This window comes from Carica papaya, chromosome 3 (assembly GCF_054855325.1).
Source record: "Carica papaya isolate Zhongbai chromosome 3, ASM5485532v1, whole genome shotgun sequence".
In the NCBI taxonomy this organism is placed as follows: Eukaryota; Viridiplantae; Streptophyta; class Magnoliopsida; order Brassicales; family Caricaceae; genus Carica; species Carica papaya.
Genome location: NC_142311.1, coordinates 7,655,743 through 7,671,546, shown reverse-complemented (window position 1 = coordinate 7,671,546; position 15,804 = coordinate 7,655,743). Strand labels below are relative to the sequence as shown.

General features: G+C 33.1%; 2 protein-coding genes, 2 non-coding genes and 1 pseudogene across 5 annotated transcripts; 3 read left to right on the top strand and 2 right to left on the bottom strand.

Moving 5' to 3' along the window:
- Window positions 1–522: 522 nt before the first annotated feature.
- On the top strand, window positions 523–8,876 carry LOC110823029 (vacuolar protein sorting 38-like). 2 transcript variants are annotated; one of them, XM_022053299.2, is made up of 6 exons: window positions 523–878; window positions 5,151–5,357; window positions 5,945–6,125; window positions 6,600–6,748; window positions 7,587–7,814; window positions 8,612–8,876. In XM_022053299.2, the coding sequence occupies exons 1-6, from the start codon at window positions 693–695 to the stop codon at window positions 8,729–8,731; spliced, it is 1,071 nt and encodes a 356-aa protein (XP_021908991.2). In that variant the 5' UTR covers window positions 523–692; the 3' UTR covers window positions 8,732–8,876. The 2 variants fall into 2 exon arrangements, with proteins under 2 accessions (XP_021908991.2, XP_021908998.2); XM_022053306.2 differs by having other exon boundaries at window positions 737–878; window positions 5,129–5,357.
- Window positions 3,952–4,168, bottom strand: LOC148266653 (small nucleolar RNA U3). Its single transcript, XR_015818181.1, has one exon. It is a non-coding gene; the product is annotated as a small nucleolar RNA U3 (small nucleolar RNA).
- Window positions 4,737–4,849, bottom strand: LOC148266652 (small nucleolar RNA snoR2/U65). Its single transcript, XR_015818208.1, has one exon. It is a non-coding gene; the product is annotated as a small nucleolar RNA snoR2/U65 (small nucleolar RNA).
- A 1,480-nt stretch (window positions 8,877–10,356) lies between the features above and the next one.
- LOC110811940 (adenosylhomocysteinase pseudogene) lies at window positions 10,357–11,399 on the top strand (annotated as a pseudogene).
- A 636-nt stretch (window positions 11,400–12,035) lies between these two features.
- Window positions 12,036–13,480, top strand: LOC148266651 (paired amphipathic helix protein Sin3-like 3). The gene has a single exon (XM_088215414.1). It carries the CDS (start codon window positions 12,158–12,160, stop codon window positions 13,352–13,354), a length of 1,197 nt encoding a protein of 398 aa, XP_088071540.1. The 5' UTR covers window positions 12,036–12,157; the 3' UTR covers window positions 13,355–13,480.
- The last annotated feature ends 2,324 nt before the right edge of the window (window positions 13,481–15,804 follow it).

The window sequence follows — 15,804 nt, the reverse complement described above, 5'->3', positions numbered from 1 at the left end:
TTTTAATGAATTTCATAATTTTAATAATTTTATTATTAACTTAAATAGAGTGAGAAATGATTGGTTAGGGGTAATTTTTATTTTTAACAAAATAAATATTTAATTTATAAAGTTGATTCAGTTTGTTATATATTATTTCTTATTAGAGTGAGTGATAATTATCTTATTTTATAAAATATTATAAATTTAAATTAGACTATATTTTTATATATTTTATTAAAATATTGTATTATAATGGTTGTATATATATTATTTAATTAATATAAAAAATTAAAAAAAAAATTCAGGACTTAATTAAACGCAAACAAAATATGGAGGAACTTAATTGTGCAGATTTAGCTATCTCTTATTATTATTATTTTTAATTCTGTTATATCTTTGGGAAAGATGCTAAGATGCTTCAGAACTACTTTGCCTTTATGATTTTATATGAATTTTGACCGTTAGATTAAATTAAAAATTAAGAGTAATAAAATAAATAAATAAATAATTTATTTATTTATTATCTGTTACAGTCTCAGAGGGCATTTTGCCCGGTCTTTACCAATAAACGCGAACTCCCGCGATTGCCCGGAATCCATATTCGTTTTTCTCGAGAAAACCAAGACTGTAGAATGATGCAGCCGTGTTGAAATTCTTCGCTGCGATAGGACGATGAGGTCGAGCGATTGTAGTCCCCTATTCAATTCTAGATGGAACTAGAAAGAGACCGTATTATTTCGACAGAACCAAAACATTCCGATCAAGAGAATGTCAAAGTGATCGAATGGGAAGACTTCGAACAGGAGCTTGCGCGGCTATGGAGTCTGTCTTCCGCGCTCAAAGAAGCTAAGGAAAAGAAACAAAGTCTTCAAAAGACGCTCGAGCCTCGTATTCAGGTAGCGTTTGTTTTGTTTCAATGTCAAGATTTTCTAGATGTGCGTGTCTCTACTGGAATTTTGGCTCTTTTCTTTAGCTGATTAGCATTATAAGGGAGAAAAACGAAAAGTTTTGGGAATTTGACTAAATTAGGTTGCCTATGTGATGTCTGCTGCTCAGAAATGGGAGGAATATGAGATTTCGAATCACATAGTTTAAGGAATTGGGAGTAAAATCAATCTGAACCTTATCTTTAACTCGGGAATGTGGTCAGTCAAGTGCAGAATTCTTCTAACGTAAGTAAAAAGAGTGAATATCTTTCCAAAAAAGAGTTTGATTACAATTTTTAATTTGGTGGAGCCAACTTTGCCAGGAACTCAAATATCGGAATAATGAAATATAGAATCAGAATTCTTTTTTGCTGATTTTATATTCTTGTAGATGTGATCAAGGCTTTACTTAACTGCAAGTCAGATTCTGGAGCATTATTATTATTTTTTTAAAAAAAAGAAGTTAGGTTGTTGAGCTCTGAAGTCTAGGTAATTAATCTAGGATGGGCTATGGGTAGATGGAATTAGTTTCTGTCAATCAAGAGTTGAAAATGAAAATAGAATGTAAACTAGCTGCCAAATTTTAAGATGGTTAAGAGAGTCCCTTGCGGGATTTCTTCGGGATAGAATTGAGGAAGGTGTTATGAATAGCATAAAGGCAGATTAGCTGTATGATGAGACAAACATGATATGGCAAGACATGGAATCCTTTGTAAGGAAGGAGCAAAATCCCCGTTGATTGTGAGATTAGTTGTTTGGTTGTTTGTCAATTTTATGTCTAGAAATAAATTATTAGTTTAAAATGTATCTCTATACTGATTGTTCACTTTTCCTAAAGGACCTAAAGCATGGATGGATCCTTTTCTAAAATCCTCCTAGAATTTATTCTGATAATGTAGGTATAAACTAGGTTTAAAATAATGCAGAAAGTTATGAATAGAAGGCTAAGTTCTATATGTGAATAGAATTTACTGAACTTTACAGGGCTTTTTGTTATACTTAAAAATCACAAATTCGAACTTGAATGTAGTTTTCGTTACTTTGAAGGAGTATTATGGATTAAAAATGATCTATTTATAATGATTGATCTAATGAGATCAAAAACTTAACTCTTTCAGCAAGGTCATTACATTTTGTAGTCGAAAGAAATATTCTGGGGCTGTTAGGTTCTTTTAGTTGGATGAGTCACAATGGATTAAAACTTGATCTAGTCTTTATTATTTCAAAAAAAAAAGTTGTAATCATGATTATTTTTACTCTATTTTCTGTTATGCTCTATTCATAGGCTGAGTAATGAATTTTAAAATGAAATTTTCGTGGCTTTTGTTGCTTCCATCAACAAGAAGTTATTTTTTCGATGTGGGGGCTTTGCTAGGTCTGAGATTAATAACTTTTTTTGAAAAAAATTAAACATTAACGTTATAGTTCTAGACAAAATCTTTTTTTTCCCAAATGGGTTTTGTGCTGTTTGAGTGATGGATTTCGATGTTTGAGGAATTTTTATCTTTGATACTAACTGATGTAGGATAAATGAGGGATAATTTGATTGAGGGATTTGAGCATAAACCTAGATCCCACAATTAAATTTTTAGCTGTAACACCTAAGAATTCTTAGGACTCGATGGTTGAATTGTATCACACACTAGAAGGAGTGAGAGAAATTATCAAATGACTTTGTTGAGAATTGAACTTCTCTCAAATTTGAGATTACATAAATATTTAAAGTGCTTCCTAAGTAATCTTTTTCAAATAAGATTATTCTCATAATAACAATACTAATGAAGTCAAGACAACTAGTCTGAAGTCTACAAAAATCCCTAGTTATCCAAAGAGTTTTTGATATAAAGAGAGGTGGAGCACCGGTACTCGGCCGCCGGCAAATGGTCACCGTCTTGGCTCAAAGATTGCCATACCACCCCTTTCTCTTCTCTATTGGTTCTCTTTAGATGTGATACATATCATCATTTAAACCTTATTATGTTTTTGTTTCAAGCTCTAACTCTATTGAATCAAATATTGTAACGGAATTATTATATATCTAATATTGATTGCTAACCAAAGGTCTTAGCAAAAGAAACAAATTCTTTAAACTCATCCCCCTCACGGTATTTTGGGTCATTTGGAAGGAAAGAAACAAACGTGCTTTTGATGGAAAAGAATTAAACTTCAACACTTTAAAAAACAATTGGTTTCACCATTTTGGCTCTACCATACTTGAGCATGATATTAGTAGTAATGTTCATTTTGATTCTATTGTAGATATACTGATCGATATGTAAAATTATACATGGGCGGTGCCCCCTTGACACTTATCATCAATACATTTCTATACTTTTCTTTTAAAAAACAAAATTTGATTGCTAAGCAAAGATCATAATTTAGTTGCAATTTTAATGTAATTATATTCATATGTAATTTTAAATTCTAGCTCTAATTCATATATTGACCCAAAAGTGCTGTGATACTTTGATCTAAACTGATAAAAAAAAATCAGGTACTGAATTCACACAAAAAGAAATCACAAATAGTGAAAGTGAGACAGCCAAACCACAAAGTATAAAATTGCAAATTGCCGTAATTTTTGTGTATATATAAGTCACCTCCTCTGCCCTCTTGATCCATAACCATGGTTCAAATTCTCAAGATCTTGTAGCACATATCAATGAAGTCCTATTAATTAGTATTAAATAGAAGAAATAAATTATAAGCACTAATACAATTAGATATGCTCTTCATAAAACAAATTAGGATTTGCGATGCTAGGTGAGAGGAACATGAGATCCTTTTCTATCAATAGAAATGAAGTGGAATTCATAGTAGTTCGAATGGTATAATCGACCGTTTCTAACATTGGCAAACGAATCAAAGCAAATTGATTATAGTTCAATTACTGATGATTATAAGTGGAAAGTCATATTCTTCAGTCATTGATAAACAATTAGCATAAAATATGCCTACTTGGAGTAGTAGGAATTGGAAATCTCTCCTTTAAGGATTACTTTGCAATTATTATTTTTTAAATAAAAAAAATATTTGATATTGAAATCTGTCAGATAATCGAGTGACTACCCCAAGTCAGGATCAAATATAACTGAGAACAATTCTCTACAGCATCTACGGTTTAGCAACCGTTCTTACCATTAATCATGTTTTGGTCACACGGCTACGATTCCTCCACCAGACTTGGAATCGTTTCTCCTTAGAACTCAAGGATACAGAAGTATGAACCTATAGAATAGATCTTGTTCAAGTAAGATCGTAGAGAGTAGGCAATTACTAAAACTTTGTTGTTATTTTCAAATTAAGAACAATTTAAAAAAAGGGTAAAAGTTGACTAGGATGTAATAGAATTAAACAAAATGAACCATTCTACAAGAAGAATTAAACTAGATGATCATTAAGGTCTTGGGATTATGAGATGCTTCCTTTCCTCTGGAAGTACTATCCTTCTTCTGGAAGTACTATCCTTCTTCTGCTCTCTCCTCTATCCTTGCCCTTCTTTTTCTTTTTCTCTTTTATTACTATTCGCAAGGTTCTGCCCATGCAAAAGGGTATATAGACAGTCTAGTCACAGAAGTATTTTTGGGGATAGCAGTCTTCTGCCTTTGTCTGTTGATCATGGAAAAAACAGATTCCTCAACCAAAATTTTTAATTATTTGGAAGGATTATTTAGCTTCTTTAGACGGCCTCAAATTCCTTTTACTCCAAACAGTCCATGCATTCTTCTTAGTCTTGCAGAAAACAGAGGATTAGTATTTATGTTGCATATTGTGCTAACTAACTCATTTTTTTTAAGTAGTTCACTTTATTGCAATTAAATCATAATAAACTGTAATCGCCGAAATCGGCTCCACTGATCACAGGAACTCAGATCCATAGGTTCCTATCAGCAAGCGAAACATGATATCGTTCTTGGTCCAATCATTTGTGCTAATTAACTCATATAATCTCATAATTTGAAGGGGTCTACTATCTCAAAGACTTTTTGAAAATACAATATACTTTTGTCTTCCATTATGTTTTTTTAGGGAACTGAAAAGTTTAGTAGATCCACGTCGTGATTGATGGCATAATAAACCGTTATTTGTTTCCTTTCATATGCAGTTTTGTCATGGGCAACTGCTAAACACAGTTAGCGATTTGATTTTCTATATATGCAATATCCTTGTGGCTTCTTCTTTGGATTTCTTGAGCTTTAACTGATTGGCCCGCGGATTAGCGGGCGGCAACATGTTGGGCAGGTCAAAGCTGAGTCATTGAGTCGGTCAAATGAGCTAGAAGAAATGTATCAGAAGCTAGAGGCTAGAAAGTTGGTGATGGGAAACATGTCAATGCGTTGCAAGGTCGCTGTAGAGGATGCTAAAAAGAAAGAGGAAAGTCTTGGTATTGAAGTTAGATCTCTACTGGTAGCCGGTACAGCTCTTTCTATGGCGAGGAAGCAATTGCAGGTAATCTTTATTAGTAAATTCTGGATATTAAACACTCCATAGATATTTTTAAGAGAGTTGTGTGTCTAGAGGAAAAAAAGTTAAAACTACTAGAAAAGCGGAAAACTTAACAATAGTAACAATGATTTTTTTCTTTTTAGTATATTCTGCTTCATTGAATTGGATATAAGGTCACTCAAAATAAGCTGTATATGCCAATTAAAATGCTAAAAGAAAGTTGATGTATGGTAAGTTCTATGAAAAGAACTGTGACCGTGCTAAGATGTTTTACAAGAAGGGAAAGTGGAATATTGACTTTATTCCTGGATTTGCAGTACGAATTAGCGTAGGCCTAATTTATTATTTTCTGAACAGGTGATAACATAATTCCATAGTTTGATATCGTTCTATACGTCCGTGCTTTGTTTTATAGAAAAGGAATAATTATCATTGAGAACAAAAAGATACAAATAAAAAGAGATTTGGGGTTTTCCAAAAAAAATAGAAAGCAAAAGAAAGAGAAAAGAGAAGGAATATCTATTACTCATAATGTTAGGGGGTTTCTGAACACATGCCTTAACAAAAATTTCATCTTGCTTTTGATTTAGGAATCAAATAGCTTACTGGCTGGGGAAAGAGGTTATGTTCGCCTTAAGAATGTGCAGAGGAAGCTATTTGTGAGGCAACAATATATGATATCACAAGTTTCATTACTTTATCCTCTGAAGATCTTGGTTGGATCTGCACAAGAGCAAGAACTTGAATCAGTTCCGGGTTTTAGTAGATTGGGTAATGACAATTGTCTAACTTTAATTGTACATACTTCTCCCTTCAGTATTTTGTTTTAAATTGCCTTTATGCTGTGTTGTGTTTAACAATCTTTCCATAGGCTGGGCATATGCTTGCCACTATTTCTTTAGTGACGTCCTTCTGATTTTAATTTGATGACATGTACCCTAATTTCTTGGAATAAGTTGAATTGCATTTCGGTTCTTTAAAGCTTGGTGTAGGTAAGACATTCTAGATTTAATTCAGATCTCTGCAGCTAACTAGGGATGAAAACAACTTAATAAGTATTTGCTAGTTTTTTGGTTCGCCAAATATCTGTCAATAGTATTTTTATGGTTTTTGGTAGATCCTTTCATGGTGTCACAGTTCTGCTTCACTAGCAATGTAACTATATGTGGCTGCTGCTTTGTCCTCTGTATCTTAGTTAAAACTGAGGAATCCATCTTCAATCTAACTTTTATTTGGTTCTAACAGGAAATTCCATGGGATCTAAATCTGTTAATCAAGGATCGTTGACAATCTTAGGTTTGCATTTGACTGTGCCTCCTTTTACAAAGATGAGTTTTTTCACTGATAAGAAGGAGGTTCAGAGGTCTTCAACAGCCCTGGGTTATGTTGCCCATGTGTGTTCCTATCATATTTCCTAATCTAAATTGCAAATTTTGTGCATTTGGAAGTACATAGTTGCTTAAGGCATCATGGGGCATCTTCTGTTGGCCCATCTGTTACTGAGACCTTGTTGCATCTGTTCGCATCACAAATTTATGTGAATATAATCTTAGGGAAATTTTGTGTTAAGGAATGTCAAATAACATAATCTAGAGAAATTACATTTTGACTCGTGTTGATCCATTTTAAAATAAAATTCCATGCTTTATTTTGTAACAGTTCATTACATTGAGGTTTCATAATCAGACAATAAAATAGTTTTGTTACTTTAATGTCTATGGAAGTCTTGTATGCTTTAAACACATTATTTGTGAATATCTTTTCTAAAGAGTGTCGTTTTCGTTCGTTTTGACAAATGATTACTTCTATAACATATGTTGAAGATAAAATTCCAAAAATTACATTCAAACTGCATTAAATTGTTGGTGTTTGTAAAGAAATCTTCAAAAATAAATATTTTTAAAGCTATATGAAATTTATATTGATCATGAAAATAGCAATTTATCTATTTTGTCTATGAATGAAATCTCAAGGTAGTAATCTTTTGCAAGACAAACCACACGGTTTTATTTGAAAGAGACTAGATTACAAGGAGTGAAACTGTAATTTTTCCTGTATTCTGTAACTACTTTCTGCTATAAGAACTCGTAATTGTTTTACTTATTTATTTATTCATTTTTATAATCAACTGGAATTCAAGAAGCTGATTTGCTAATAGCATTTTCTGCATTTGGTGTTGGAAAAAACAAAATTGTAAAGAATCTTAGATTTCCTTTCTTTTTCTCCTTGTAGGCTGTTTTATTGATATCTTCCTATTTGAAAGTTCCTTTGAGGTATCCGCTGCGGTTTGGGGGTTCACGCTCATATATTAATGATTTTGCACCTTCAATAGAGCCTATGTCATCAGACTTGTTGTCGGATATAACCGTTTCTGGAAATGTGAAACCTGTAGAATTTCCTCTGTTTCTGGAAGGTCAGGACACAACAAGAGCAGCTTATGCTGTATTTTTGTTAAACAAGGTGCGTGTTTGATGAATTTGTATCATTGCTTTGAATCTCAAATGCTGTTATATTATCGGCTTGGGTATTGGAAAGTTGGTTTCTTATCCTCTCAAGGCATTTTTGTCTCCAAGTAGTTTTCTTTCCCTTGTTAAGGAAAAAAATTGTCATCTTTTTTCTGTCTAGATTTTAATCTTGATATCACTTGTTGGGATTGTTTTCAGGTTCTTTCATCCCTATTATTCTTTATTATTGACTTATTCTCACTCTTCGGGTTTTTTTTCATCAAAGAATCATGTAGTAAGATATAAGGTTCAGATTGGTGCTAGGAATGTTAGGTTTATCCCTTCGTATGAATTTCATCATGCACTGAAGTCACTGACAGAGGCTTCTACTTGAGCAACTAGTGTACCTTGTATATGAAAATTTTATGTGGGCTTCTCTCTCTCTCTCGGCCAGCATGTGGAAGTAGTATTTCTTGTTTAAGTTGAAGAATGAAGAAATCTTGGGGGAAAGAACTGGGAGCCTTATTCCCCTTAATGAATTTGTTGGCCTTTTCAAAAAATAAATAGATAAATAAATAACAAAAAATCCTAAATATTAGCCGAATACATATTTGATGCTGATAATTTTTTGAACTTCTGTAACCTGAAATGCCGAGATGAATGTCATTCTTATTACTATTTCTTGGGTGAGTACCTAACTTGTTCTCTTGGCTGGGCCTTATGCGGAGATATGAAATTTTAGCTGCTAATTAACCTGATTGCAATTTGTGCATGCCTTGTTGAATTATCATAAATTCTATTCCATGTTTGCAGGACTTGGAGCAACTCCTGAATTTCATTGGCGTTAATAGCTTAGGACCTCGGCATGTATTGGCAAATCTGAAGGAGCTTATCAGAACGATCCAGTCTCCAGAGTATATAGATACAGTTTGATATACAAGACGACTGTAATGTGACCTTTTTGTAAATGAATTTTCACATGGGTGCAAATTTTTTTAGAAAGGCACCAGTTTACATGAAGCTTTCTTTGTCCACTGTTGTATTCAATTGAATGAAAAATCAAGTGATATTTGGTGAATATGGAGATTAGGATAAGGAACTCCTGCTTTTAGTACTCCAGTTTTAATTGCAGCCAATATTTCAATTTTAAATCTGGAGCAAAATATACATCAGTAATTATCAAGTGATTTGTATAAAATTATTATGTATACACATAACAGTAATGTTAAATTTTAAGTAAAAACTAAAAACATTCCATGGAAAAATATTTTAATTTTGGGTGATTAGACATACAACTTAGTGGTTAGTTTTGACTAATATTTAACTGCACACAAAATTTCATTCTTTTATGTTTTTTAAAATTAGACTCATAAAAATTAAATTATATTTTTATATTTAAAAATTTAAATATTATTTTAAAATATTTAAATCGGTATTTTTATTATATTTTAATAAATTTAATTTTTGAATTTTCAAAAAATTTTGTTTCACCCTTTAACTATTAAATTATATTAATATCAATAGTAAAAATATAACCTGAATCCAAAAGTAAATATATATCATAATTATAATTGAGTAATTGTACATATTAAATTTTATTAATATAATAATATGTAAAAAAATATTTTAATTATGTAAAAGTTCAAGGATAATTTTGAAAATATGAAAATTTAATTAACATTTTATTTTTTTAATTACTTTCTTTAATAATAATAATTACAATAAATAAAGACCCTAATCCTAAGAAGGCGGGTGGGAAGACAAAGCGAATAGCAAGAAAAGACAAGAAAAAAGGAAGAGTTTATTTTTAATTTTAACAACTGCAAGTGCCGCCAATTTTATTTGGGAAAAGACAATTTTTTAAAATTTTTCTCATTTAATTTTTTTAATAAATTTTTTTTAACATGAAACTAAAACATATATTTGTCATTTATATAAATTGGATGAAGGATTAAATTTCAGTCGATGTGGGATAATGTTAAGATATATATATATATATATATATGTATTATAAGGTAAATTACGTTACTTGTCGACAATAGTAGAGAATTCTCATTTGTTTCATTACACTTATCTCTTTTAGGATACTTGCTCAAGCTGCATTTTTCATTAATATAAGTTGTTTAACAATCCTAAATTCCAACTCTATCGATAATGCTGAGTTGCAGATGATGCTCACTATCATTAAGGACAATCTAAAAACTGATCTTAAAAAGTATCACAAAATGAAAAACTGATTGGTTGGTGTTTCTGAGGAGACACTACTAGATGCAGATTAATGAAACTCTGTTGTTTCCAGCCATCAATGTTAATGACTCGGTCACTAAGAGCAAGTTACTAATACTCCTCCATTTACAAATCGTCTTCTATTTTTCTAATTGCTCTAAATTTATCAGATCTGGTTAATTTTAGTTCAGATCTAAGTTTTTATTTTCATATTTGTTCTGTCGAAATAGTTCCGTATTTTTCATAAAATCTCGTAGTTAGTTAATTATTACAACTAAATTGATGCTAATGTTGAGTACGAATTGCAAGTTCTACATGTGATGTCTACGTGCTCTACATTTACTAATATTATGTTCAGCATAAATGAATTACAGGAAATAATTGCCAGTAAAACATGAAATGTTGAAGTAATTTATTCGAGTAGGAGTTAATTTTGGTTGAAACATAGTTACGATTACTCATTAACGAATTCAGATGGTAAATTAAGGATGATATTCAAATTGGAGGAAAAATCATTCAGATTAGAACGTTACTGATAATTAGTGGCTGATATTATATGTTTGCTCATGTCTTTTTTTTCATCTAAAAATGGTTAAAACTGGCTATGTCTCAACAGTTTGATAACTTGTACAGATGCTGTCACTCTCTTCCTGATGGTCTGATGAGGGCAAGTGATGTCATGATCGCCGTCAAGGTCGCTGTTGTTTGCAGTTATGGTGATACTGGCAAGGGCTGTGCTGTAGCTTTGAAGCAGGCTGGTGCAGAGTCATTGTTACTGAGATCGATCACATTTGCGCTCTCCAGGCTTTGATGGGGGGTCTCCAAGTTTTGGCATTGGAAGATGTTGTCTTCGCGACCGACATCTTTGTCACCACCAGTGTTAACAAGGATATTATAATGGTTAGCCACATGAAGATGATGAAGAACATTGTCATTCTCTGCAACATTGACCACTTTGACAACGAAATTGATATGCAGGAACTTGAGACCTATCGCGGTGTCAAGCGTATCACCATCAAACCCCAAACTGAATGTAAGAGGGTCGTCTCGTGAACTTGGGTTGTGCCACTGGGCACCCCAGCTGGAGCTCTGGAAGGAGAAGGCAACCGGCAAGGGCGAGAAGAAGGTGTAAGTTCTGCCCAAGAACATTGATGAGAAGGTTGTTGTTCTTCATCTAAGGAAGCTTGGAGCCAAGCTGACCAAGGACCAGGCTGACTATATTGGAATTGTCAAAAGCTTTACCTGTCAAAATTAACTCTAGATAATTACAGTTTTTTTGCTTAGTGCGAAGTAATATTTCTCATTTCTTCTAAAAAGAAGAATAGTTTAGACCCCGTATCTACCATAAAATTTTAAACCAAATATGCTGAATGACAGAATTGAGTTATTTTTATTTTGTTTTTATAATCTACGTGGTCTAATATTTGAAAAATATGATTTTACTAGTACAAAAGAAATTTTAACTTGAACAAATATTTTATGTTAATAAAATTACACATAGAAAGAAATTAATTAAATTAAAAAATACCTCGGTTGGTTAACTTGAACAAATATTTTATACTAAAATAATTACACATAACAAATTTTCATTTAATACAAAAATATACTATGTTTGGTAATTTATTTTTTGAATTATTACTTGACTTCATACTTCAAAAAAAATTATTGTATTAAAAATTTAAAATGATATATATATTTTTTAGAAAAAGATTATAGAATTTTAATGCAAATAAATTACATTCAATTATTTTTTAAAAAAATTGAAGTAACAAATTTTCACAATTTACCTCATAAAATTCGATTGCATTTTTCGCTAGAGGACAACAATCAAGTCAATTTGCCAAAGCAGATTCAATTTCTTCGAACTTTGAGGAACTGTAGAGATTAGGGTCCTAAAATCACTTCCATTCCATCATGTAATAATTTAACTACCGACCGTCAGATTTACCGCCCCGAACCAGACAAGGCTTCGTGGACTTTTACATATGACCTTGTCCGAGCTGTCACCGTAATTATTTGAATATTTGAATTTTTGGATTGTTTTCTAGTTCGAAGAGAAGTAGGAAAAAATCCTCTTTATATTCCTCTTCTTGGCTTTCCTCATTGTATAATTCCTCTCGCTAAATCCTTCAAATGGAGCCAAGGAGAGAAGATATTGTCTCCCCTTCTTATTCCAACAGCCGCAAGCGAGTCCGTGCCGCAAATATTATCGGTGATCGAAATGCAGATACTGAGCTTCGTGCTGAATTTGAAGTTGCGTTTCGGGAGGTGGTTGCTTTTGTCGAGAAGGTCAAGTTATCCTTTGCGGAAGATCCACACCGTTACGAATCCTTCTTGGATTTGATGATGCTGTATAAAACTGGGGCTAAGACTATGCGTCAGGTTTACGCAGATTTGGCTAGGATTTTCGCTGAACGTGATGATCTGATGCACGAGTTTGATGAAATTGTGTCGGATTCTCAGTCGATAGACGCAGAGCAGTTTGAAGACGGCGAGACTGGAGAGGGTTTTTATTTTGCTCGTTATAAAGAAGCAATGGTTTTGTTTGGAAAGGTGAGGGCCGAACTTTGCAATTCCGGTAAATATCTGACCTTCTTGAAACTGTTCAATCTTTACACCACTCAAACAATTCACAAACCCGACCTGTTGAAACTTTCTGCGGATTTACTTGGAGATTCTCCTCTTCTGGATGAATTGAAAATTTTCTTGGAAGATTCCGAGGGGCCGCCTGTTTATGCCACAAGTAAAGATAGTGAAAGGTCTCCTAGACGTAAAAAGACAGAGAAGGATGGGTGCAGGGAGCAGGAGAAGAATGCAGATAAACCAGTTGCAGAGCTGGACCTCTCTAAATCTAAGCAAATTACTCCCAGCTACAGGTTGATACCTAAGGAACACCGAATTCCCGCGTCAATCCACAGAACGGAGTTGGGTAACCAGGTGTTGAATGATCGACTCAGATGTGTGAGTAAAGATGAGTTTGCTGAGACATCGGAAGAAAGAGAACCGAGAACCATGAGTCCCACGGAGGAGGCCATGTTTGCCCGTGAAGATGAGATGTATGAGACGGATATGTTGGTTTCGGCTATAAGGGCAGCCATTAAGCATGGGGAGCACATATTGAATGAGATTAAGCAAGGGAATGAAATTAGGCAGGAGCCTCCACTTCGCTTTTTCAGTTTGATTGAGAAGATGTATGGTGATACTGGAATGGAGGCAGTAGATCTTTTCCATAAAGATCCAACTGGGGCCTTGACTTGCTTTATACCGCGCTTCAGACAGAAACTGGAAGAGTTGTTAAATTTCCGCTCAAAGCAGAGAATTTTTATGTGATGAAACTAAAATAGTTTTTCTTAGCTGTGCATAATATGTTTATATATGTGTTTTATTGTCCGAATTACTAGAAAATTCTCTTATTTATTTATTTATTTTGTTCAATAAGATAAAAGCAATTTCTTACCACGGTTGCATTTTCCCATATTGGAGTAATAGGATAATCTAGGTTATCATATGCTTTTTACTAAAATTATATTTGTGCTTCGGGGTTCCAGCTAACTGGCTCTTTATCTAGCATCACTGCTCTTTCTTCTCCATGCTTTCCTCAGATGTTTACTGATTTTTACGTGCTACATTTGTTTTAAAAGACTTGTTCTTTGTTCCCTTTAGTTAATTAGAAAAACAATTTTAAACTATGCTGCTGTCTTTTTAATCCTTATCATACATTTTTGTTATATTTCTGGTCAATTGTATATTCCAGTAGTTAGAAGTTTGGTCCCTCTTTTTAGTGTTTCGCTTGTTAAATATCTTTCTTCTTTTGAAATTCTAAAATTTGCTGCTGTGAACTATTGAATTTTATGTAGCGTTTACTGTAAGTTGCAGTTCTGTTGAAGTAATTGATAACTTGTGACATGCAAAGACCGATATTGCGTACTTATATCATTTTTATTTTGGATTTATTTTAGACTCAAAATGGAAGGCTAAGTAAGAAAAGAGGCCTATTTGCCATGATGAGTATGAGAAGTGAAAGAAAAGTGGGACACCATCCAATGCATTCATATGGTTGTTTCTTGTAGGTTTGTTCTTTTAGCTTCTAATGTGATCGACTGTTATTATTGTGTCTTATTGCACATATGGAGATCGTCAGCTGGGTTTTATATTTTCTGGTATTGCTTGGTAAGGGCTCCTTCTATCCATACTACGCCAAATATGTAGCTTGTTAACGATCCTGCGGATCTTCAAGTTCTGGTATGTCCTCTATTTATTTGACTGGTAGGAAAAGAGTTATGAACTGCATGTAGTGTTTGCTATGATGTGTTGCAGAAAATTTTCATTTTCTGGTTTTACCTTCGTGTCCTGTGGCTTCCAGGTGCCTCAAAAATTCAAAGGACTTGTTAAGGGCATCAATTTTCCGAGGTTGCTAGTACGAAATACCTGCGGATGCAGTCATAGTTCATTAGCTTAAGTTGTTTTTCTTTTCAATGTGCAGGCAAAGAAGCCATTTTACGAAGCTATGGATAAATGCGGCAGATACTTGGCAAACATCATTGTATTTGTGGAAATATGCTGACTTATTGTTCAATGGTTTGTTGCCCATATAAATTTGATGAGGTATTAAATTCAAATTGATGTGCGATAATGTTGACATATATATATATATACATACATATATGTATTTATAAGGTAAATTCCGTTAGCTATCTACAATAATAGGGGATTCTCATTTGTTTTATTACACCCCTCTCGTTAGGAATACTTGATCAAGTTTCATTTTTTATTAATAAAAGTTGTTTAATAATCCTGGATTTTGAAGGTTCATTTACTTATTTTACTCGGAAACGATTTGTATAGGGTGAAAGATTTTGGGTATGTAATTGATTGCCTAACTAAACTGTAAATATCTTTTGTACATGGGTGACACCTCTTTGGTGTTTTGTTAATATATTTATAATTTTTATTTCAAAAAAAAAAATTTACTTATGCTCCAGAATGCTTGTCCAGTGTATCTCATTATGTAGCATATGCAGCTTCTGGAGGAACTATTGTTAATCATTCCTTACGTGCATTGCTTCATGTGATTATGGGGGTTGCTATGATGCAGGTTGGCTTCCTAAGGTAAGAATTAATGTCTTTTGCATGGATCTTTATAAGTAAGCGTCAAACTCAATAGTTGAGAATACTCTGGATTATAAAAAATATTTCATCTGGTTTGCGAACTTGGCATCCACCAATGACTTATAATTAGTGGCATTTCTGTAAGAGTATTCTTGATAATTTATTAAATTCAGTTTGTAATTACTATTCCTTTTTTGAAATTTCTATCTGGATCGGAACGAAAATTAGACGGTCCTATGTTTGATCTGATCCTGTCCAGTTTTTCCTTCTTAATCCAAATTTGGAGGCTCGTACATTTAAGGGAAAACGCCTTGCATTGAATATCTTGACACTCTCCGCAAGTTCATTGGCAATTTCTCAGAGAGGGATTTATCTAGAGTTTGTCTTCATCAGATCACTCTTGATACCCTCTGAGCAGATCGAGAAACAGACTAATAGAAAAATCATCAGGGTCTTTATTTGTACTAATTGCCCACACCGCTTTCTTAACCTCATCCTCACTAAAAGGTCTCTCCAACCAAATAGATTTCTCCCCAAGAGTAGGACACCACTCAAGACCTCTCCAAAAAAGGGGTGCTTCTCTTCTGTCCTTTATACAAATTTCTGGAAAGCTCAGTGATCTCCCATCTTATAGATTGAGGATCCCTCACAATTCTATCGTTCTCCAATTC